The following is a 23,164-nucleotide window of genomic DNA, read 5'->3' on the forward strand; positions in this document are numbered from 1 at the left end:
CCGGCCTGGCTGAAGGCTGCGTGACCTCTTGAAGATTCGGTTCTGGTGCCAGCTGCGAGGCATCCAGGAAGGATGGCGCTGTCTCACAGGATTCCACGTGGAGTTATTAGTACACACCGGGGTGGGTACAGTTACTCTTGGCGCTGCGTCTCCTCACCGTGGGGAAGTGTCTTCCCTTGTGGGAAGGACGGATGTGCAGTGTTCGGCAGGCATTTTCATCAAGGTTCGATGTGTGTAGAAGAATGTGTGTGGAAGCTGAGTGCCTCTTGTCAATCTGCTGCCTCCCTGCCCCAAACTCATCTTTCATTGGCCTGTGTGGGTATTCTGGAACTTTCTCCCTTGTCTGCTGGCGAAGTGCTAACCTTTGTCAGTAGAGGGCGTTGGAGAGACAGTAAAGGAGGAAGGGCTTTCTAGGGCACACCTGGAGCGTCTCCCCAAGGACGGCTTCCTCCACCACGACCTTGGGGGGGGGGCTTTGCAGCAAGTTTGAGCACAGCACTTGTCTGTGCATGGCTTACCTGGATCTCGGGGAGCAAACTTCCAGCAAGTTCTGCTGGCAGAGCACCTCAGTGAACCTCCCAAGGCTGCATTCTCTCCAACGAGGTCTGACTGAACCCCAGTGCTGCTCTGGGGGGTGAGGAGACTCTTCTAGATTCACCCCATCCTTGGCCCTCAGGTGGTGGCTGCATGTCTGCTCTGTCTACATTCTTAGAGTTCTCATCCTCTCCCACCTGACCCCTGGTTACCCCAACCCCCTGCAACAGTCCTTCTTTAAAAGTGCTCTGTTCCAATTCCTGGGGGGCTCCCCACTCTTGATTGGACCCTGAATGATGGAAAGACTAGGAAGTTGCTCAGCTACCAACATGGGCCGTTGGTTACGGCAAAGGAAGGCCCCTCAGAGGGCAGAGCTCGGGCACAGACCCAGGATGGTGGAGTCTAGGGCTCTCCGGGAGACCACACAGCGGCTGGCCTTCCGAGCTGCCTCCTGTCCCTCCCGAACCCTTATTTTTTAAAGATTTATTTATTTATTTTTGAGAGAGCGAGCGAGCGTGCAAGTGGGGGGAGGGGCAGAGGGAGAGGGAGAGAATCTCAAGCAAACTCCCTGCTCAGCACAGAGCCCGATGCAGGGCTCAGTCCCACAACCCTGAGATCATGACCTGAGCCGAAATCAAGAGTCAGACGCTCACCTGGCTGAGCCACCCAGGCTCCCCATCACCCCCACCCCCTTTTAAATGATGTCCCCAACTGTGGCCATCCTGTCCCCTCAATACCACTCTGTATTGAGCGTGTCAGGTGACTGATTTGTCTTTTTAGTTCATGGGGTGTGGGTCTGGAGTTGCTGGCCCAGGGAGCTACACTGGAGAAACTCCTCGACATTCGGTGCCGCTAAAAGGTCAGAGATCATGCATGGCCCGCCTGATCTATGACTGGATGAGACTGGGAGACCTGGGGATGGGGCGAACCTGTGTTTCACAAGGGAAGCATGTAAGTACTTATAGTCACAAGGCAGATTGGGGGAAATGCCACAAACACTCCAGTTTCTCCCATCAGAGGGGATCCTGTTTCTCCAGCCCTGGACTCTGGACCTGGTCGTGTGACTGGCTTTGACCACGGGGACATTAGCAAATGCTCACAAGCAGAAGCTGGAAAAGCCCTCATGCACCAGGCTCACCTTTGCTTGTTTTCAGAACCTTCCAGTGAACAAGCCCAGGCTAGTGTCCTGGGAGAGGAGAAGCCCCGGCTGTTCCAGCCATCTCCCTTGACCCTGACAACCCCCAAGCCCTCAGGGTGTCTCTGCAGGGACAGTCACTGTCCCTACGGGAGCATCGACCTCCTAACTCACCGCCGTCCTGAATGCACCATCCACCTAGAAGGCTCAGAGAATCAGGGTGCCACTCCTTCCTGGGGTCACCCCAACACAGCCTTGCCGCCTAGCTCTGGCACGGCCCGTCACAGGCCTGATCCATCCACTAAGTCCCAGGACTGTCTACTGCTCTAAGGCGAGGGACAGAAGCAGGGGCTAAAGCTGAGCAGCGCCCACCTACCCTGGCAGGCATGTCGTCTCGCTTCTCCTCACCCTTGCTGCCCTCCGCTCACCACTGCGTCTCTCCCTGGCATCCTCAGAGGACAACAGCTCCATGACTTCATCAGTGCTCTTGGGGGCTTCAGCATCCACAGGCTCCCTCCTGGTTCCTTGAGCCCTCAGCACTCCCAATGTCAGCACACCCTCTCGGGTTGTGCCTCCCTCCCCCGCCCCTTGTCCTCACCAGTGACTGCATCACCACCACGACCTCAACTGTAAGGGTCCTCCTCTGTGACCAGAGCCCTCTGGCCCCGCACTCCCTCCCTCCTGTGACTCAACCCCAGCAGCCTTCCACCACCCCGCCCCTCCTCTGACCCAGCCCGATTCCACGGCCCCTCACACATTCACACATTCCTCCACCCTCCTGCCAGCCCAGCCCCCATCCATGGCCCTGACCTCTCCCGGTGAGCCCCTCTCCACGCGGTGGCGCTGCTCATCCCCTGGTGTGACCGCCTCACCAAAGCCCCGTTCTCAGTGAAACCCAACGCTGGGACTCCGGGTGGACACCTGAGGACTAAACTGGGCTGGAGAAAATCTCAGGCTGCTGATGAACCCACTTCAAAGGGCACTTGACATTGCTGGACAATCCCACACCCGAGACCGGGGCTCTTCTCCTCTCCCCTTGAACCTCCCACCACGCTGGCTTCCATCCTCAACTGAATGTCAGATTATAAAATGTTCACGTATAACACGCTCGTGTGGTTCAGTAGTAACCACTTAGAACAGGATATACAGTGAACTATCTCCCTCCCACTTCTGGTACGCGTGCGCACGCACACACACACCCCCCACACCCCTGTGTAAGCACACACGATCGCTCTTACTAGCTCCTGGTGTACTACTGCACACGCAGGCAAATACAGATGAATATATTATATATACACGTGATCTGTAAGACACAAGATTCTCTATCTTTCCCCACTTTTATTTGAACACACACACCGCAAACTGTTCTGCGTTGTGCTTTTCCCTCCCTGACCTTCTACGTCGGAGCAGTGTCCACATCAGAACGGAGAGAACGTCCTCGCGCTTCTGCTCAGCTGTGCAGTCCCCCGTTGTCTGGTGCACTGCATTCTTTGCCCGGGGCTGCTGCTGGACAGGTGGGGAGTGTCCCCCGCTTCGCTGCCATGCGGTGACTGGCCTGGTACCTGCACCACTTCTCGTGGGTATTAGAGTATGCATGAGATTCGTTCCTGGAAGGGGAATGGCTGGGTCACAGAGTTGTTGTTGACTTGACTGATGTGGCCAGATGGCCCTCCGTGGCGGCTGGGTGAAACGACCCTCCCGGCATAGAGAGAGTCCCCGCTGGCTGTCAGCCTTCCCACACAGAGTGTTGTCTCTCACTTGGGTTTTGGACAATCTAATGAGACACACTTTTTCTGCAGACCTCTCAAACTTCACTCCCCAGATCTCTCCCCCAGGGCCTCCTCCTGCTGCCCTCAGGCCTTCCTCTTCTGGGAGGTGGCACCACTGTCCCCCTGGCTTAGAGTCTTTTTTTTTTTTTAAGATTTTATTTATTTGAGAGAGAGCACAAGCAGGGGGAGCAGCAGAGAGGGAGGGAGAAGCAGACTCCCCACTGAGCAGGGACGCGGGGCTGGATCCTAGGACCCCAGGATCACAACCCGAGCCAAAGGCAGCCGCTTCACCCACTGAGCCCCCCAGGCGCCCCTCAGTTAGGGGTTTTTTGATGGTTCAGGGACTTGCTCTGCTCTCATACCGGCTCCAGAGCCAACCCCGTCTCCCTCCACCTCACAGCCCTCACCAACAACGTCACCTCTCCCCCAGGCAACCCCAGCACCCCCTAAAGGGTCTCCTGGCCTCTCCTCAGCCCTCCATTCTCCAGGCAGCAGCCAGAGGGGTCTTTCTGAGTCCTACATCGCATCAGTCCCAAATGCCTCTTTCAAATCCTCACTGCTTTTACAGCTGGAGTGAACCCCAACTCCTAGCCCCAACTAAGGTTCTCAGACCCCTGCCTCTTTGGTGGGATCTGGCTCCGCTTCCCACGCTTACCCACCCAACCCTGAAGCTCTTTCCCTAGAACTGGAGCCCTTCCAGCACCACCACCCCATTCCCCCCCTTTGCCCCCAATGTTCCCTCCCCTGCACTGCTCTGTCCAGGTCTGTGTAAGTGGTCTTGTCAAGTCTGGAGTCCCATACCAATGGCCCCTTCCTGCGCGAGCACTCCCCATGGCCACAGCTGGAGCGGCCCCACCTTAATCGGCTTCATCTCTACTGAGTCACTCCCACCGCCTCTGCACTTGGACCTGAACTGTTTGTTTGCTTGCTCTGTGTTTCTTGTGGGCCTCCGGGAATGTCAGCCCTTCTGGGCGGCCTTGGCCAACTCTCCCCACTGCCCCGCCCCCAGCAGGGATGGGGGAGGGTTAGAGGGCCCCATCAGTGCCTGTGCCCCTACTGACTATGGACTACCTTTCCTGTCTCGGGCCCGTGTCCATGTACAAACTGAGAGCAGGTGGCCAATGCTCCCCCCCCCCCCCCGGCCCGTCCAGGCTGTCCCCTCTGTCCCCTGAGCCTGGTGACTCACTCCTCCACTGGGGTCAAATCCTTTCCCTAGGGGGATTTTCCCGCAGGGGGGAAGGGGTGGGGTGGGGGCCGGGGGAGGATGGGGAAGTTCCTGAAGTGGAACCCTTGGTGGTAGCTTCATGCCCCTCCCCACCCGCTTTGAGTCCTGTTCCTCATTCTTTCTGGAGCTCCACTGGCCCAGGGGGTTGGGGCGGGGTGGGGCAGAGGGGAGCTCTGGGGCCCTTGCTACTGCCCTGTGCTCCGAGGACCCCCACCTGCGGCGGCTGCAGGCACCCCGGGCTTTCATGTTTTGGGTCCATCAGGTCAGCCTGGCCCGAGGGATCTGAAGCTCCCACCTGGTTCTCGGTGCCTTCACTCCCCGCAGGCAGTCCCGAGGGGGAGGGGCATGCTGGCCCCAGCACCCCTGCCCCAACCCCTTGCTCCCCACCCCCCCACCCCCGCTGCCCTCACGAGCCTCCAGCTGGCCTGGGACGGGGCTGTACCCCAGGAGCCACCTGGCGGCCCAGCTCAACTGAGGGGGAGGAGGGTGTCCCAGGGCCCCAGGGCCCCTCCCTGCTCCCCACCGCCATGCTGCACCAGCCCAGCCCAGTCCCACTGGCCCCTCCCCCTCCACTAGAACTGGCTGAAAGGGTCCCCAGACCCCCAGACTGCACATGTGGCTCCCTTGGGGCCCCTCCCTCAGCTATGTGGAATGGAGGGGACTCCGGTCTTAGAGACTCTGCCCTTCCCCAAATCCTGCGCCAGGTGAGCCGGGGCCATTTCTGGAGACAGGCTGTGGGGCTCCTCTGACCACAGCTGTGGCTTTGTGAGGTCAGTGCCAGCAATACAAGCGTAGGCTCCCCACTGGGCCCTATGGGTGGAGTTGAAATGATTGTCTTGGGTCCACCCCCTCCCCACCCCATCCTCAGAAGGAATGTAAGGGAGACCAAACTGGCTTATGGTCCCCTATTTACAGGTAAGGAAACTGGGGCGAAAAGAGCAAAATGACTAGTTGTGCCCCATAGGCAGAGCCCCCCCAAAGCTCATGCTCATTGGTGAGAAGGGGGAGGAGGGACCGTAAAGCTGGACTCATGGGGGGATCTGCCACAGAGCCTGGGGAGACAGGATTTCCCAGGCCCTGGGAGGCTCAGAAAGCCATCACTGCCCCTTCCTGCTCCCAAAATCAATCACTCCAAGCCACTTTTGAAACCAGTTTTATATTAAGCTATAAAAACTCAGACCCTATCCTGAGTACATACATACAAAAGCAGTACTATCAAAAATAATATTAACAACATCAAACACACTAACTTCTACAAACGTACAAGGCCCTTGTGCACCATTTACACGGGCCAGTCCCTGGCCACAGTACCTGGAAAGAGGGGGACAGACCCAAGCGCGCTGGCTCCGGACCCTACCTTGGCTCACTCAGAGGCATGAGGCCGAGTCCTGCCTGCGTCTGACCTGCGCCCGCACGCTGAGAGGGCCCTGGGGCCCGGCAGAAGCCTGGGGGTATTCCCGAAGCCATGTTTTCCTGGGCTAGGCTAAGGCGTCGTCCAGGGCGGGGGGTGGACAGGGGTGGAAAGAGGGGGCAAAACCACGCCCCCCCCCCACCCCAGGAAGCCCAAACCTGGAACCTGTGATTACGTCAGGGTCTGTGGCAAAGGGGCCTGAGGCTGCAGGTAGGGTAAGGCTGCTAACAGCTAACCTTAAAATAGGAGCTGATCCCAGATTACCTGGGTGGGCCAAAGGTCATCAAAAGGGTCCTTAAAAGTGGAAGGGGAGCAGGAAGGAGGTCTGAGGTTTGCGATGTGAAAAGAATTTGGCCACTGCTGGCTTTGAAGATGGAGGGAGCCACAGGTCAGGGAATAGAGGCAGCCTCTAAAAACTGGGAGAAGCAAGGAAACTCCCCCGGAACCTTCCAGAAGGAACCAGCCCTGTTGGCTTTAGCCCATGAGACCTGAGTCGGACCTCTGACCTCCAGAGCTAAAAGATAAGTTCTGGTTTCAATGACCACGTTTGTGGAAGTGTGTTACAGCAGCAATAGGACACTGACCCAGAGGCCACGGGGTCAGAGGTCAAGTTTGCCTTGCCCAGACCTCAGGCTGACTTCCAGGCAGAGGCCCCACGGAGCCCCCCACCTCCCTGGGGCCTGTCCCTACATGGAAGACCCAGGATGTCCAGGGCCCAGATAAGAGTTCATCGTTTTCTTCTTTCCTTTCTAGCTCTGCCTTCGATTTCATGGACATGCTGAGTCCCGCTCACTGCAGTCCTGGGCCAGAGGAGGCGGGATGGGCAAGGCTCAGCCCCTGGCCCTCGGCAGCTGGGAAGGCGCTCGGACCCAGCCATGAGGACGACAGTTATGATAGGCCGTGCAGGGGTCCCACGGATGGGAGGTAACCCGGGATCTCTGACCCTGGATGCTCTCCCTCCTGGCTCCCGCCTTAGTCCATGCATGATCAACGGTCACTTACAAAGAGAGTTTCTTGGGGATTGCTTCATTGCCTCCCCAGATGGGCGTTCCCGCCTGCACGGGACGGGCAAGTAAACCGGGCCTATCCAATTCCAGCCGCCCAGGGGCTGGCGCCTTGGCCGAGGCTGGGCAGAAGCGGCAGCAGCACGAAGCCTGTTGAGGGGCCATGAAGTGGGGTGTTGCCCGCCAAGGGGGTGGCGTCCAATGTTCGCTGGGTGCTCACAAGCAGGTCAGGCCGCAGGGAAAGCTAACCGATCTTTATAAGTGAAAATAGGGGCTTGGAAGACCGGTGCATCCCCGTGCTGACGTCCAGGATGCTTCGGATGCTCTTGGCCTCGCTGCTCGACAGGTTCCCCTTGATGGCCAAGATGGCGCTCAGGTGGCCTTTGCTGGCAAGGACAGCATCCCGTCAGTCCAGCCTAGTCACCAACACCCCTACTCACACCTCTTCCCAGCTCCCCAGACTCCTGGCCCAAGCCACAGGGCCCTGCAGCCAAGCCCCTGCCCACAAGGGGGTCTCAGTCTCCTTCGCCCACTGTGCTCCAGCACCCTGGGCCCCTGTCCCTCCTTGGAGTGCGCCAGACTCCTGCCCACCTCAGGTCTTTGCACTGGCTGTTCCTCCTGAAATGTTCTTTCCCATACTCTAGAGATGAGCAGCTCCTTCTCACACCTTGGGCCTTGGGGAAAATGTCACCTCCCCCAAGATTTCGCACCTCTAAAGTCAGCGCCTCTGTCATTCACAACCTTGGTTAAACAATCTTTACAGCTCATAACTATTTCTTTGCCTGAGTACCTCATTATTACTAACGCTCATTAGGCTGTAAGCTACACAAGGAAGGACTGAGACCTGGTCTGTCTTATACTTCATTGCATCCCAGTACCTAGAACAGAGCCCGGCACTTGGCAGGAAACAAGTCAATAATTGGTAGGATGGGTGGCTGGACGGATGGAGGAAGGATGGGTGGGTAGATGGATGGATGAATAGGTGGGTGAATGGATGGGTGGATGAATGAGTGGGTGAATGGGTAGATGGATGGTTGGGTAGGTAGGTGGAAGGGTGGGTGAGCAGATGGATAGCTACGCAGACGGGGAGATGAGTAGGTGGGTAGATGGGTGCTTCTATGGCTGGATGAATGGGTGAGTGTGTTGATAAGCAGATAGGCAGGTAGATGGATGCAGTGGATCAACCAGAAGCTAGACGAGGCCGGACGAGGATAAGCAATCTAGCTCAAGACTGTTGAGACTTTCCCTAGAGCGTGAGAGGACCCAGCCTAGAGAAACAATTGCCCTAGCTCACCAGATCCGCAGACAGCTGCGGGATAAGCCTCCACTCTGAGGATCCCTAGGCTGACCCTGGTGGATCCCAGCTTAGCATGGCTTCCAGCAGGTCCCTAGTCTCTCTGGTCTCAATTTTCCCTGTAAGGGGCAGGATCGTATCAGGCTGCAAGTGTGGACTGTGGAGCTGGACACCTGACTTTGCCATCTTGGCTTTACCACGGTCTGGCTGGGTCACCTAGACAAGCTCCTTACGCTCTCCAGGCCTCATCTGCAGAATGGGGATGAGAAGCATCCGCTTCACAAGGTCGTAGTGAGGGTCCAGTGAATGAGCCACTGTAAACATCTTAGCACAGCGTCTGGCCCTCGGTCTGCACGCCGCAAGGGCTGACTGCTGGGACTGCCTCAGCGAGGCCGGTCTCGGCTCCAGCAGCCCTGGAGCCCCGAGCCCGGCCCCACCAGGCTCTGACCAGCGCTGGCAGGGCCTTGCGGACGCCCTGGCCTGCGGCGCCCTTGCTCTCACCTGAAGTCGGGGTACCAGGTAGCGTAAGTGGCCACCTCGATCTTGATGGCACTGGGGTCTTGCAGGCGGATGATCTCGGCGAGCTTGGGGAGGGCGTGATGCAGCCAGGTCGCTGAGGAGCCCTGCAGGCATAGGTCCGGTTGGAGGCCGGCCGCCCCTTCCCCAAGGGCACCCGAGGGCCCAGAGACGTTCAGGTCAGAACCGGTCAGGTGTGGGGAGGCCGCGGTGGTGCTGGCCCTGCAGGGGCTCGGGGGAGGGGCAGGCGGGAGCTCACGTTCTGGCTGCAGAAGCGCTGGATGGCATCGGCGTTGGCCAGGATGTGCTCGGCCAGCTGCTGCTGCTGCTCGGCCGTCTTGAGGACCAGGCTCCGCTTGCTGAGGCGGATGACGTATTCCTTCACCAGGTGCAGGTGTATGACCTCCACGAGCTCCTGGCCGGGCGAGCAGGCAGGGCTGTGTGAGCCACTGCCCGGGGAGCTCACCACCTTCCCTCGAAGCCTCGAAGCCTCGAAGCCAGGAGTCCGGGGGCGGGGGGCGGGCAGATGGATACATGTGCTTGTGTGTGCACGTGTGTGTGTGTCTGCAGGTGTGTGCACGGCACACGTGTTAGGGTGTGTGTCCAGACGCCACCCCCCCCCACGCCCACCGGGCCCCGCCGCCGGTCCAGCTTCTCCTCACCTCCCGGAAACAGTCATGCAGTTCCGAGAACTCGGGCAGCCTTTCGGCCACGGTGGAGATGATTTCCTCCAGGGTCTGCGCCGGGGCCACCCAGCGGGTCTGCGTGAACCTTTTGAACAGCGGCTGTGACAGGAGAGAGGCAGGATGTCTGGTCACGCCCTGCAGAGGAAGGCCCGCCAGCCGCAGACACACGCACCGCGACACACACACGGCCCAGCACAGGGGCAAGGGGGACTCGAGGACTCCCAGGGAACCAGGGCAGAGCTCGGGGGCCCTGTTCACAGACAGGAAGTGGAGACAGGGTCCTGGTACCCTTCCTCCAAGGCCAGCCAGCTGCAGCCCTGGAGCCAGGCCGGCCATCTGCCTGCCTTGAGGCCTTTTCCACCGCCCCCTTTGAAATAAATAAATTCCTGCATAAACAAGGACTTGTGTTTGGCCGGGCCTGTGAGGACCTGGGCCAAGTCATCCAGGGTCACCGCCCGGCCTTCACCTCCAGCTGGCTACCCATGGCCTTCCGCCTTGGGCGGTAGGGACAAGGCGAGCTCCATGGAAAACAGGCAGGGAACTCCTCCTACTTTTTCTTTCCAGGGACCCCTGCCTCACCCTCTGCTAAGGGAGCCAGGGGGTTTCTGTGGACTTGGCCCACAGCAGATGGGGCAGGGCTGCCAAAGGCTCTGAGCATCGCGCTGGGAGGGAGGCATGGGGACAGGGCGCAGGCAGGAAGGTCTGGGGGAGCAGGAGAAGAAGCGCAGAGGCTCAGGCCTGGGTTGTCTCAGTGCGGGGAGGGGCACTAATACTTTTCTGTGTGTTCCCAGCCCAAGGGGCCCCTCTGAGGCCAAGCCCAGGCTGAAGTGGTGGGGAAGGTCAAAAGCCCTCCATGGCGCCCATCACCTGAGCGGCACAGGCCTCATGACAGCTGGCCACATACGTCCGGGTCCCTCTCTGCGTCCCCCCAATGCTAAGCCCAGCAGGCACCCCAGGGAGGCAGGCTCCAGTACCTTCAGGTCCCCAAACAGGCGCTGGAGCAGGGTGTCAAAGCCGTGACTCTTGAGCTCACTCAGGGGGCCCAGCAGGTGGCCCGGGAGATCCTGTGGTGTCTGCCACTGCTGCTCCATGGATGTCCTGGAAAGACATGGATGGGGGCAGGTAGGTCACACCAGCCCTGTGCAGCCTATAGTCCCCTACCCAGAGAGCCCACTGGTCCTAGCCAAGTCTTCCTCAACCATCTCTTCACTCTAGAACCCTCCATGACTCCCCATTCCCTGTGGAGGCAAGTCCAGATCATCATCCCTGCTCCCGAGGCAACACCAGCCTTCTCACCCCCAGGAAACACCAATGCTCGTAGTCCACATCTGCCCAACAGACACAACCACCGCGTCTGTTCCAAAGAGCGTTACGAGAACAAAATAAGGAATAAATCCTTTGCATGAATGCTTGACCCACCTGCACTTGAGAAATGTTTGCTGCTGCTGCCCCTACAGACCCCGGCCATCTGCTCATGGCCATGCTCACTGGAGTCCCCACATCTTTGCTTATCATGCCTCCCACCCCCCTCCCAGCCATCCTCTTCCATCAACAGACTGGCGGGCCCAGTGACTCCCGCTCCCACAAACCCCTCCGAGCGCCCTTACCGGAAGGACAGGCAGTTGTTGATGTTGGCAATGACATTGGCCCTGTAATTTCTCAGCTGTCTGCATCTCTCCAGAAATTCATCAAAGGCTCGCTGGTAGCTGGTGAAACCGGAAGGGGTGCATGCAGGACCAGCACAGACACTGGGACAAGAGCAGCCTCCGGCCTGCCCCCCAGCCCCCCTGGGCTTACAGAGTGTTTCCGGTTGACAGGCCTCCTACAGCCCAGGGAGGGCTGCTAGCCCCTACGCCTCACGTAACTGGCTTCGCAGGCAAAGGACAGTGGGGCCAAGGCCCCTGCAGAGCTCCTGCTGCCCCCACTCCTTCCCCCCAGATCCCGCTATAGCTGGAAGACAGGGCGGGGGGTGGGCAAGGGGTAGATAGATGAAGGAGTCCCCAGACAGGGAGGGAGGCAGCCAAGAAAATGTAGGGCTGGAGACCCGGGGCACCACCAGAAGGGAGGCCAGGGCCTCAGTCCCTCCTGGGGCATCCTCTTTGCAGCTGGAGGCTGTAGCGCTGAGACCATCTTGCTGAGCAGTCAGATCACCTGACGCTCTCAAGGCTCAGGTGGCGGGGTGGGGGGGTGGTGGGAAGGATCCCTGCTCATAAAGAGACACCCCAGAGGCAGGAAGGGGATGCTGATCTAGCTTGGATACCCACATGGGACACAAGGGAGGGCAGGTGGCTCCGAGAGCAGCGGCTCAGGGACCAGCCCCGCCCCCCCCCAGGCACAACAGGCACACACCCACCTCCGCAGGAACGCGGCCAGCTCCAGCAGCAGCACCTGCTTAATCTGCACGCCCAGGTCGGGGGTGATGCTCTCGGCCTTGACCTGGCCCTGGGAGATGATCTGCAGGGGTGAGGGGGCAGCTGAGCAAGAGCTCACCTGGATTAAGATGGGGGAGGAGGAGGCCCGCACACACACAGGGTGGGCATGGGCTGTGCGAGAGCCCGAGGGGTGGGCTGTGGTACCTGGATGATGTCGATGGCCAGCTCGCTGTGGCAGTGGCCGTCCAGCTTCTGGGGAGCCTCATCCCGGGCCCAGCGCTGTGACTCCAGCTCCAGGGCACGGGCCATCAGCTCCTTCACGCTGGCCTGGGGGTAGGAGGGGCAGGTCAGGGTAGCACAGAGCCCATTGGCCAGCCCACATGCAAGCCCCTGGCCCGCGTCCTGCCTGTCTTCTAGCCTCCCCTAGCTTCCTTCCTGCCCCGCCCGGGGCCCTGGCGCTGGACTCACCACCTCGTTGGACAAGAACGTGGCCTCCAGCAGCCGGATCTGCCTGGGGGGCAGAAGGCTCCCGAGCTGGACTCTCTGCAGCTCTCCCGCCAGCTTGGGGCTGTTGATGATGTCGCTGTGGGCAGATGGTCTAGCATGAGGACGACTGTCCCCACTGAGCACCGTCACTCATGCTGCAGGCCCACCTTCTTGGCCTCAGTCTCTGGCAGGCCTGGGCCTTGATCTCCCTGCCCCCATCCCTGCTTCTCTGTCTCAGATGATGGGTCCCCGATCGGCTCAGCTGGGCTCAGGCCAGAAACCTCGGAATCTTCATGCCTGCTTGGACTCTCTCGTTCCTCCCCATCCACTCCTGCTCCCAAATACATCCTCTTGAAGCAGGTCAGCCTCAAGCCACCTGCCCGATGCCCTAACCGCAGCCACCTCTCGCCTGGCGCACTGCAGGGGCCTGCTCTCCAGCCTCATGGGCCCCAGCAATGCCTCCTCCTCCCAGCAGGCAGAACTGCCCGTGGAGTCCGGCGTGCTCCCTGCCACAAGGCCTCCATCTCACACAGATTAAAGCCGGCTCCTTTGGCAGCAGCAGAGGCCACTCGCTCTCCACCTCCTCCTTACCTCATTCCCTCACTGCGCTCCACGCATGCTGGCCTCGGGCATCCTGCCAGCCCTGGACCACCAGCCCCAGGCCCGCCCTGCTGCCCCCAGAGGGTGGGTCAGTCCAGGCAGGAAGGGCTGCCCCACCCCAGCTACTCCACTCACTCTTGTGGCGCCTGTGTGGGATCCTGGAGCCCCAGGGACCGTCCAGCCCTCCCTGGCACTTCCTCAGGGGCTTTTGTCTGCCTGGACACTCAAGAACGGCCCTCTCACCCCCTCTCCCAGCCTGGATGTGGCTGTGACCCTTGGCTCCCTTTGTGCCACTCTGGCCACACAGGCCTCAACGGCAGCCCCCTGGACTCCTTCTCCCCAGGGCTCTGCCCTACTGGGCTCAGTTTCCTGCTGTGCTGACCCCAGTGGGCCCCAGGCCAAAAGCCCCGAGGTCACTGGGACAGGAAGGCTGAGGTGCAAATGCCCAGTATTTCCTGGTGAGTCAGGATAAGCAAGGAGAAACTGGCTCACGACTGGCCTGTCTAGCCCGCAGCCCCTACCCTATGCTGATTTCCCTAAGTCCTGCTGACTCACCCACCACCCCCACAGGGCCCTTCCCCTGCCCCCCTCCCCACTGGAGGCTGGGCCACCAGCACCCCCTGAGACCACTGGCCACCCAGATGTGTCTCTGAGATCCTCAGAGACTGCTCACACTGTCCGTACCTCCAGGCTTCCTGCAGGCTTTACCCGGCAGAGGGGGCTAGAGTTAGCCCCCACAGGAGCCCCGGCCTCCCGTGCCCTGGGCATTTCCACCCAGCGCTGCACTCCTCACCCAGCTTGGACAAAGGACAGATGTGCTCAGGACCCCAAGGAGTCTGGGTAAATCAGAGGGTACCTGAGGCACCCCGAGGCACTCTGTTGGCAGAGTCAGCCTCCCACCCAAGGAGCTCTGGGCCTCAGGGACAAGAGGCCAGCTCTGCCGTGGGCTCACCAGGTGACCCTGCACAACGGCCATATGGCCCTGCTCTGCCCCTATGCTCGCGGTGCCTGGGAGCATCCCATAGCCTGCCCGGTAAATCCAAACACTGGCCAGTTCTGCACAACTCCCAGAAGGTCTCAGGGCTCAGCCCCAGGCTGTGGAAGATGACTCCCTTGGCTGGGAACACCACCCTCCCTCCACCTTCTTCCAGGCCTGACCACCCCCTCCCCTGCCTGCCTCTCTTCCTTCCAGCAGCAGGCGGAATTTGGTTCCTCCTCATTTCCCTCCTCCTCCTCCACCACCTCAGGGATGGCTTCCTCAATGACTCAGGCTGGCCGGGGCCCCTGATGGTGGCTCCTGCAGTCCCTGGTCTCCTCTGCCACAGCCCTTCCTGCTCTGGATGGTCATGGCCTCAGACTGGGAGCTCAGGAAGGAATGATGAAGTATCGGTCATTCCCTGTGCCTCGGTTTCCCCAACCTTAGCGTGAGGCTGAAGCCAGAAAATCGAGGATTCCAAGTGCAAAGCCCACCAAGCGCGGGCCCTGCTCCTCTGAGCCTCCGGGCCTCCCCGAGCGCGGCGCCCACTCACTTGGGGTAGAGGTTCTGCACCCAGACCAGCAGCATGTAGGTGTCGCGCTCGCACAGCTCGAACTGCGCCATGGCCGCCAGCTGGGCAGCGAAGTGCTCGTGGTAGCTCTCGGCGTAGGCGGCCACCACGTCCACCTCGGCGGGGAACAGCGGCTTCAGCCGCTCCACCACGGCCTCCAGGTCCTCCTTCATGGTGCGGCCCATGTGCAGGAAGATACGCTCGGCCTCCGAGCGGCCCTCGGCGGCCGCGGCCGGCCGCGCACACATGCGCTCCTCGGCCACCTGCGCCACCGCGCGCCGCCACAGCTGCAGCCAGCGCCGCGGGCGCGCGCTCACCAGCGCCGAGGCCCCGGGCCCCGCGGCCGCCTGCGCCTCCGCCGCCGCCGCGCGCCGGTCCTCGCGCTCCTGCTCGGCCAGCACAGCCAGGGCCTGGCGCAGCCGCTCGGGCGCCGCGTCCAGCGGCCGCCGCAGCACGCCGAGCACCTGGTCCCGCAGCAGCACGTACAGCGCCTCCACCTTGCTCTGGCGCCGCACCAGCTCCTCCGCGCTCTCGCCGCCCGCCGCCGCCGCCGCCTGCAGCTCCCGCTCCAGCGCCAGCAGCGGCTGCGCCGCCTCCAGCCGCCCGCGCTCCAGGTCCGCCTTGAGCTCCTCCACTGCGGCCGGGACAGCGCGCGGTCAGCGCCGCCCGCCGGCGGGCCGGCTCCCACCCGACCCCGCGCCCGCGACAGGAGGTGAAGGGACCCGCTCCCAGAGGCCGGTCGGCGCCCGGGTCGGGACTGCAGCCGGGTCGGCCTACCCGGGCCCCAGGATTAGCCGGTGCAGGGGAAGCCCATCTTTGCTGCCCTCCGGGGTCCAGGGTGAGTGAACCATGCCCTCGGAGGAGCCGCAGCCCTGCCCAGGCCCCGGCGGCTCTGATCCCCATCCCTACCCGCCTGGGATCCCAGCCTACCTGTGGGCAGCGGGTGGCTGGACTCAGGGTGGGACTCGGGGTGGCCCTCCGGCTCTGCTGAGCTGGGCTGACCCTTCTTCTTCCTCCCTTTAGTGAAGACGCTGAACATGTTGGCCAGTCCTTTCGGCCTCTTCTTCTTCTTTTTTGTCGCCTCTTCCCCGTCCCTGTCCGGGGCTGCCTGGGCCTCCAGGGGTGGCACCAGGTCTTCAGAAGACGCCTCTGACATGGAGGCCTCTGATTCCAGCTCTGAGCTGGAGGGCAACTTCTGGGAGCTTCCGGGGAAGTCAAGAACCCCTGGCACCGACTGCTGGCCTGGAAGGCCTTGGAAGAAAGTCATCATCTTCAGCATCCCCCCGGGCTCAGACCTGCAGACTGGCAAGGGGGGAGGGAATGAAGAGCAGCAGACAGGCGGACGCTCAGCAGCTCCCAGGCCCCAGGACAGAGCGCGGTGGCCGCAATGATCTCCATCCCTTCTCACCACACGACCATCAGGGGCTGGCTATCTCCTGCCCCAGAGGGGCACCCACAAGTCAGCGCCCTCCCTGGACACCAGTTTCTCAGCATCCACAATTCCTCTTCCGAAACCCCCCAGCCCCTCCCCAAATCGTCAGAAGCAGAGAAGAATCTGGAGATGCCAAGTCTCCCAGACAGAGGGGGCTTTCACTTCATTTTGGCAAATCCTTCCTTGGCAGCCCACCCTCTGAGCAAGGAGAAAGGCCTGGAGGACATGACTTCCATCCTGCATCCCATGAGACCCTGGGAGAGGTGGCAGAGCACAGCTACTGTCCCAGTGCCCAGAGCAAGATTCGAGGTCCAGAAAGGTCACAGCTCCAGAGGCTGCTCCATCCTCCCCGCCCCATCCTCCAGCTCGCCTGGTTCTTCTCTTGTCTACGTGGAGCCACAGAGGGACACTTTCAGCAGAAACATGGCTGCTCCTGCTGGGACCATGAGGGGAGCAGAGCCCAACCCCCTTCCCTGGCTTTGGGGCTCGGGTCTGGGAATCATAGTGCCCTCTCAAACTTCAAGGGGTGGGAAAGGACCCTGAAGACTTTCATGTGTCAGCAAGGACAAGGGACCCAATGAGGCACCGAGCTGCCTGGGGTCACCCAGTAACTCGGGCCAGGAACCAGGCTTCCTGGCTCCCACTTCACCCTGGCTGCTCCCAGATGAGGTGACATCATCACCACAAAGGCTTCCACTTTTTGTGCCCTCCCCGGTGCCCATCCCATCTCTTCCTCATTCCCTTCAAGGAGGGGTATTATTATCCTTACCGCACAAAACTGATGCTGGGAAATTACCCTATGGTTGACAGCTTAGGCTTGAAACTCAGATCACCCGGTGCTGGGTCCTCCTGCCTCCATAGCCCCCACCACCTTGCAGGCTGAATTCGGAGAGGCAGGACCCCCTTGTGCCCAGCAGCACCCCTCCTAGCACCATGACCATTATCAAGGCAAGGCCAGAACCAGTGAAGGGGAACATGGCTGAACCCAGGAGAGGGGAGTGAGGCAGGGCTGGGAAGGGGGAGCAGTAGGGTCAGGCTTCCCTGATGACTGGGGCGATCCAGGACCATAGTGCCTGCCCCCCCCCAAGGTAAACACAATGAGTTGTGACTCGTACAGCACGATGACTTTGAGTCACCTTTGCAACAGCCCTGCAAGGCGGATGGGATGATCCATCATCCAGGAGAAGCTGAGGCGGTGAGGGGGCTGGGAGGTGCTTGCCCCAAGCACATAGCAGGCATGGATTAGGCCTGTCAGACTCTTTCCACAGCCCCTACTACCTCCCCACCAGCCCAGCTACCCTGGGCCTCATCACAACCCCCGAGTTTGGCCAGAGCCACCTGGGGGGCAGGAAGCCTGAGTTTCTCCCAAATGGCTTCACCAGGTGCCCTCCACAGAGTGCAACACCACTGGACCTCAGGCGCCTCTCCGGTGCCATTTGGGCTGAGAGTTCCACTCCAGGACCAAGTGAGGGGTGCTCAGGGAGCCCAGGGCCAAGGTGCAAGGCCACTAGGCTCTTCTGCCCTGCCCACCCACTGCCCCAGCTCCCTCTCCTAATCCATCCCGTTGGCACGCACGCACCACAGGGGCTGGTCCGGCCAGCTGCCTGGGGCTACTCAGCACCACCCTGACGGACCAGGCCCCACCTCTGCTCTCCAGCTTGGGTGAGGGAGAGGGCCACCCTGACCCGCCAGCCTCACCTCTGCCCCCCCCCCCCCACAATGTGCTAGGCTCTATCTGACCTCAGGCCTGGTTCCTGCGGGTCCCCACATAACATCGCCGCCTCCTTGCCTCTCTGGTACAAATCCTCCTCACCCTTCCAGGTCCTGCAGTGGCCGCCTTGGCTCCAACCAGGCCTTAATTTTCAGAGGCAGCTGGTGCGGTGGCAAGAGAAGCGGTGGGGGGGTCAGCTGGCACACTCACTAGCGTGCGGACAATACCTCCCTGTGAAGTGGGCACAAGGACCCCCACCTCACGGTGTTGCTGACAGGAAGCAGCAACGCCCCGCAGCCCCGGGCTGGCCCCTAGCCAGCCTCCTTAAGGGTCGGTGTCCGTGTCCCTGTGGCTGTCAAGCCAACCTCGGCACTGGGGTAGAGCAGAAGAGAGCAGGAAAGGCACTCCTTCAAGCCTGGGCTCTAGGCTGGGCACACCGACACAGCGAGCTGCTCAGTCATAGCATGTGACCACAGCCTGTGGCCCCACAGGGGCCCCCTCTCCTGACCTCCCAGCTTCCCCGCGGGCACCCACCACACACACCCATGCCCCTTCCTGGGTCAGGGTTGAGGCCCACAAAGCCTCCCATGGCCTCTGCGCCTGGCTCCTCTGTCCTGGCTGGGAAAGGGAGGACACAGCCATCCCCCCAGGGAGGACACCCAGGCACAGGCAGCAAAGTAACTTGGCCAGCCAGCCCCACCCCCCTCGGCCAGCCTTCTGCAAAAGGAGCAGAGACCCCTGCGCCTTTCCCCACACTCCTTCCTCCCTGCCCTTTGCAGGGCTGAGCCCGGGGTGGCAGTACCAAGCTCGGGCCCCCTGCACCCTGACGCGCCGCAGCGGCCTCAGTTTCCCTAGAAGTGGGGCTGCCGGAGGCCTGGGGCTCTCCGAGCTTTCCGCACCCTCGGCCGGGACCGTGCCGGCCGCTCCGTCGAGGGAGCCGGCCGGGAACCCGGGGTGGAGGCGGGCGGGCAGCCGCGCGGAGCGGCGGGGGACAGACGCGGTGCGGGCGGAGGTCACTTACTGTGTCCGGGCCGGGCCGCCGCTGTCCCAGCAGAGCCTGGCGCCGCCTGAAATAGTCTCAGACTCCGCCTCCGCCCGCCCGCTCGCCCCGCCCGCGGCAGCCGCGGAAAACCCGCGGGCGGAGGCCAAGGCAGAGGGCGACCGGGGCTGGCTGTGTCCCCGAGCCCGGAGTCGCGCGCGCCCCGCCGAGGGGAGCGGGGGTGTCACTCCTTCCCACCGGCCCGGGCGGGGTGGCGCGGGGGGCCAAGCGTCGCCGCGGTATGTGGGGCGCAGGGAACCGCACCCAGGGCGGACCGGGCTCAGCCCGGCGCGGGCCCATTGTCCGACGGCGGCTGCTGATTGGCTGGCTGCAAGGGGCTCCGCGCTCGGGGCCGCGTCCCAGCGTCACAGAGCGGCGCCCACCCAGCTCGCCGACTCTCGCCCCGCGGGGTCCCGGGGACCGTCCGGCCCTAGCTCCCCGGGTCGGGCGAGGGTTGCTCCCTCCGGGTGGAACGGTCGGCTCAGGGGGGCCAGGGAAGGGGCCCTGCAGGAGGAGGCGCCCTAAGGGGAAGCGCGCGCAGGGAAGGACAGCTATTGACGAGCACATTTGCTGGGTGCCTGGCATTCGCTCTCATTATCAAGCCTCGCTTGAAAGGGGAAAGTGGCTCAGAAGGGTGAAGCGACCTACAGCTCGCTGGAGGTCACACACCCCGCTGCAGGACTCCCACTGGAGCACTTTCCCTTTCTGGGACTGGGGTTGGGCCAGGACAGGCTTCCGGGCACACCAGGTCCAGACCCCAAGCACAGGCTTGATCTCAGTCAGTGCAGCCTTGTCCTTACTCAGTGTGGCCGTTTCTCTGGGTCTGTCGTGGGGTGGGGGAGGGGGTTTGCTGGTGAAGAGCAACCACCAGGACTCACCCCTTCCCTCTTTCTCATTTTAGGAATCCCTGCCCTCTGGAAAGAACCGTGTGTCCTTAAGGAATTTCCCAGCTGGGCACCAGCTTCCCTCTTACTCTATTGCCAGAACCCTGCTCCTCCAATGCCTTTGTTTGTCCCTACCCTTGGTCTCTCCCTTCCCGTGGATTCCCTGCTCCCCCTGTCAGCTGGGCACAGATCTCTGAGGCCTGGGAGTGGGGGGCTGGGGGGGCAGCTGGGAGTGCCCCTTGGGACTGAGAACTTCCTCTTCCTCCTTGGGAGTGGTAGGTAGTCAAGTGCCAGGTTTGGGCTTGGCCATAATCCTGTCCCTGGGGAGCCTTGTGGGGAGGAGGAAGGGGACGTCAGGAAGTGGCAGTAAGATGGATTCCATACTCTCTTTCCCTGAGTCCCTGGGGGAGGGGGTTGCGGGGTGACAGTTTTCAGATGAGCTCACAGAGCCACAGTGACCCAGGGTGGGAGGGTCATTGCATTTGCTCCCCAGTGAACAGATGGGGAGACTAAAGCCAGGTCCCCAAATTCATCCAGTGACATAGGGGCAATGAGGATGGGAAGCAAGGGGTCCTGGCTCATTGCCTCTGTAACTGCCTGCTGCGGCCTCATTGTGCAATCCCCACGCTTTCCAGCCAGGTCTCCTCTTCTCACCCCAAACGGATTGGGAAATCACTGGAGAATCTGAAGCTTCCTGAGTCATGGGGGTGTGTGGTGGTCAGGCCTGCAGATCCCACCATCCCCTTAGAGCCCAGGATTCTGATCAGCGGGGGCAGGAAGGACACTTCACAGGGCAGGTGCTGGGCAGCCGACCTTGTCCCCCGATGCCCAGGCTGCCTCTCCATGGCCTCACCCTGAGCCACAGCCAGGAGTAGGGAAACGTTGCCTTCTCCTTTGGGCTTGCACCAGTCACTTCCCCTTTCCCTGAGTTAAGATAGGAGGGTCAGGGGTCAGCTCCATGGAGCCCCCAACACAAGGGAAATCCTCTGCAAACCAGGCTGCACAGAGGGCCAAGGCCTGGTAGCCAGCAGGGCAGGCGCTACCCTCACCCCTCGTGACAGAAGAGGAAATCATCCTCAAGAGGCCAGACGCTTCCAGAGGGAGCCAAAGGCCAGCCAAGAATTCCACCCCCAGCAGGAAATGAGCATCAGATGCTGGTTGGGAGTGTTCCTGGCCAGCTGCTGTCCCATTTGCCATCTCCCCAGGGAATGGGCAGGGGAGACCAAGCCACCTGGAAGAGAGGACAGCAGGCAGAAGCCGACTGGCAGCAGACCTCCCCAGGCCAGCCCCGAAGTCAAGTGTGCCCGCACTGGGCCTGGAGCAGTGGCCAGCTCCTCACAGGCAACCAGGGCCTCCGAAGCCCGGGACACATGTGCGAGGGCCTCCCTGCCCTCTGCTCAGACATCACAGTGGACTGGTTTTTTGAACTGTGATAAAATACACGGAACCAAATTTACCATATTGACCTTTTTAGGCATACAGCTCAGGGACATTCACGATATTACGCAACCATCCCCACGATCCGTCTCCAGAACATTTCTCACCTTGCAAGAATAAGACTCCGAACTTACTCAACTCTAATTCCCCTTTCCTTCCCCCCCCCCCAGCCCCTGGCAATCACTGTTGTACTTTCACTTTATAAATTTGACTATTCTAAGTAGCTCATAGAAGTGGAATCCTAACAGTATTAGTCCTTTTGTAACTGGCTTATTGCACTCAGCGTAATGCTCCCAAGGTCCGTCCCTGTTATGGCAGGTGTCAGATTTTCCTTCCTTTCTAAGAGTGAATAATATTCCATTGTTTGTCTGTCAGTGGATACTGGGGTTGCTGCCACCTCTTGGCTCCTGTGAATAATGCTCTTTGAACATCGGTGAGCAAACACCTCTTTAAGACCCTGCTTTCAATTCTGTGGGGAGACAGCTGTCTTTGGTTGACCCCCGCAGGGGCCGCACTCTGTTCTAATGCTTTGCGTGCATTAACTGATTTTGTCAGACCATCTTAGGAATTGGGTGCTCCTTAAATCTCCCCTTTTCACAGATGAGGAAAACTGAGGCACGGAGAGGTTCAGTCGCGTGCCAGTCGGCATGGAGCTCGGGGCACCGTCAGTAAGCACCGCGCTATATTGCTTCTGCTCCAGTGACGATCAACGTCTGAAATGCAGCTTGATATACTTAAGTCAGACACAGAGCAGACCAGAGCAGAGAGCTTAGATGCAAAAACGGGAGGTGTTACTGCCCTCCACTTCTTTTTCGTCTTTGAAAAAAAAATATTCCCAGTCTCTTTGGTCAATGACTTGTTCCGTCAATTACTTGAGTCTTCACGTTCAGCCCGTGGGGCAGCAGGTGGGGCCCACTCCGGCTGCATCCCTCAGGCCTCAGAGAACAATACAGGGCGGTGTGCGTGTGAGTAGTGGCCCTCCCTGTTTTCTGTCTCTGGCTGCCCGAGAGCCTTGCTGGAGAACAGCTCCCGGAACAGGGGGACGCTGCAGGCAGAAGGAGGGGGCGGTTTGTGCAGGCATCAGCAGGTGCAAAGGCCTGGGAGGGCATTTCAATGGCACGAGGGGCCTGTGGGTCACTGGGCCCGCTACGCCAGGAGGCTCTGGCCAGGGTGCCTTGGTCACGAGGGCAGTGTTGCCCATGGGGCGGGCTCCCCAGGACTGGGAGACGAGGGCATTCCAGGATATCACAGAGCCCTCCCCCATGGCCAGGCCCACTTCCCTCTGAGAGATGACTTGCACTTCCCACCGCCCCAAGCCGGGCCTGCTTCCTCCTTTACTTCCCAGGCCGGCAGTCCCCAGCCCCGGGGTCCCTCCTAGGGCCTTGTTTCCCGGGATGCTCCACTCTCCAGCTGCACTGGGCAGAACCGTTGTATCCCCTGGTGACAGATGAAGAAACTGAGTCTCAGAGTGGTAAGTGGACACAAAGTTTGAGGCCTTGAGGCTGTGTCCCTGCTGCCACCCGGCCTTCCCCAAAAGGGGAAGTCACTTGCTCCGGGGTATTTGAAGCCGCACCGGACCTCAGCCGGGGTCTGCTGACCTCCCCAGGGACCACGGGATGGCCAGGACAGCTGACCAGGAACCTCCCTCACAGGGCATCCCTGCCCATGAGGGCGCTCACCACGGCATGTTTACCAACAGAGAGCGCCCCTCCCTTCAGCCACGCAGCTCCTCCCCTTCTCCTGAGGAAGCCAGGCCACCCAGTCCCGTCTGTGTCTGGCAGCTGGAGAAACTGAGGTGAGGGTAAGTGGCTTCTGCAAGAGTCCCAGGAGCCTGGCCCACCTCAAGCTGGGCGCCCTTCCAAGGAGCATCGTGCAGGTGATGGTGCAAGGGGGCCAAGTTCAGCTCCCACCTCTTCAGGCCTGGGGCTGCCCTGGGGGTTTTCTCTTTGTGGCTTGATTTCCGGGAAAACGGCTGAGGAGCCTTGCTCTCCATCAGGCCCCACCCAATGACAGAGGCAAGTCTGTGACTTGGCAGGAGCTCCCTGGGAATCCCAGCATTGCGGGGGCTTGGCCAGGCCAGGA

The 23,164-nt window shown here is 61.0% G+C and overlaps 1 protein-coding gene across 3 annotated transcripts; it reads right to left on the reverse strand.

Annotated features, from left to right (window-relative positions):
- Positions 1–5,803: 5,803 nt before the first annotated feature.
- Positions 5,804–18,995, reverse strand: TNFAIP2 (TNF alpha induced protein 2). 3 transcript variants are annotated; one of them, XM_026515253.4, is made up of 12 exons: positions 18,744–18,995; positions 15,510–15,881; positions 14,562–15,213; positions 12,415–12,529; positions 12,151–12,273; positions 11,928–12,028; positions 11,182–11,280; positions 10,549–10,672; positions 9,551–9,673; positions 9,148–9,303; positions 8,874–8,995; positions 5,804–7,464 (listed from the first exon to the last, which is right to left on the reverse strand). In XM_026515253.4, the coding sequence occupies exons 2-12, from the start codon at positions 15,856–15,858 to the stop codon at positions 7,323–7,325; spliced, it is 2,106 nt and encodes a 701-aa protein (XP_026371038.1). In that variant the 5' UTR covers positions 15,859–15,881; positions 18,744–18,995; the 3' UTR covers positions 5,804–7,322. The 3 variants fall into 3 exon arrangements, with proteins under 3 accessions (XP_026371038.1, XP_044245941.1, XP_026371036.1); XM_044390006.3 differs by lacking the exon at positions 18,744–18,995 and adding an exon at positions 17,825–18,700; XM_026515251.4 differs by lacking the exon at positions 18,744–18,995 and adding an exon at positions 17,752–17,810.
- Positions 18,996–23,164: the final 4,169 nt, after the last annotated feature.

The sequence above is a fragment of the Ursus arctos genome, unplaced genomic scaffold (assembly GCF_023065955.2).
Source record: "Ursus arctos isolate Adak ecotype North America unplaced genomic scaffold, UrsArc2.0 scaffold_25, whole genome shotgun sequence".
In the NCBI taxonomy this organism is placed as follows: Eukaryota; Metazoa; Chordata; class Mammalia; order Carnivora; family Ursidae; genus Ursus; species Ursus arctos.

Coding starts and splice junctions, on each gene's coding strand:
- TNFAIP2 (XM_026515253.4), bottom strand. CDS start 15,858: ATGCTGAAGATGATGACTTTCTTCCAAGGCCTTCCAGGCCAGCAGTCG. Junction 11,281..11,927: donor CTGGCCGCGTTCCTGCGGAG/GTGGGTGTGTGC, acceptor CGGTTTCACCAG/CTACCAGCGAGCCTTTGATG. Junction 8,996..9,147: donor AGCGCTTCTGCAGCCAGAAC/GTGAGCTCCCGC, acceptor CTATGCCTGCAG/GGCTCCTCAGCGACCTGGCT.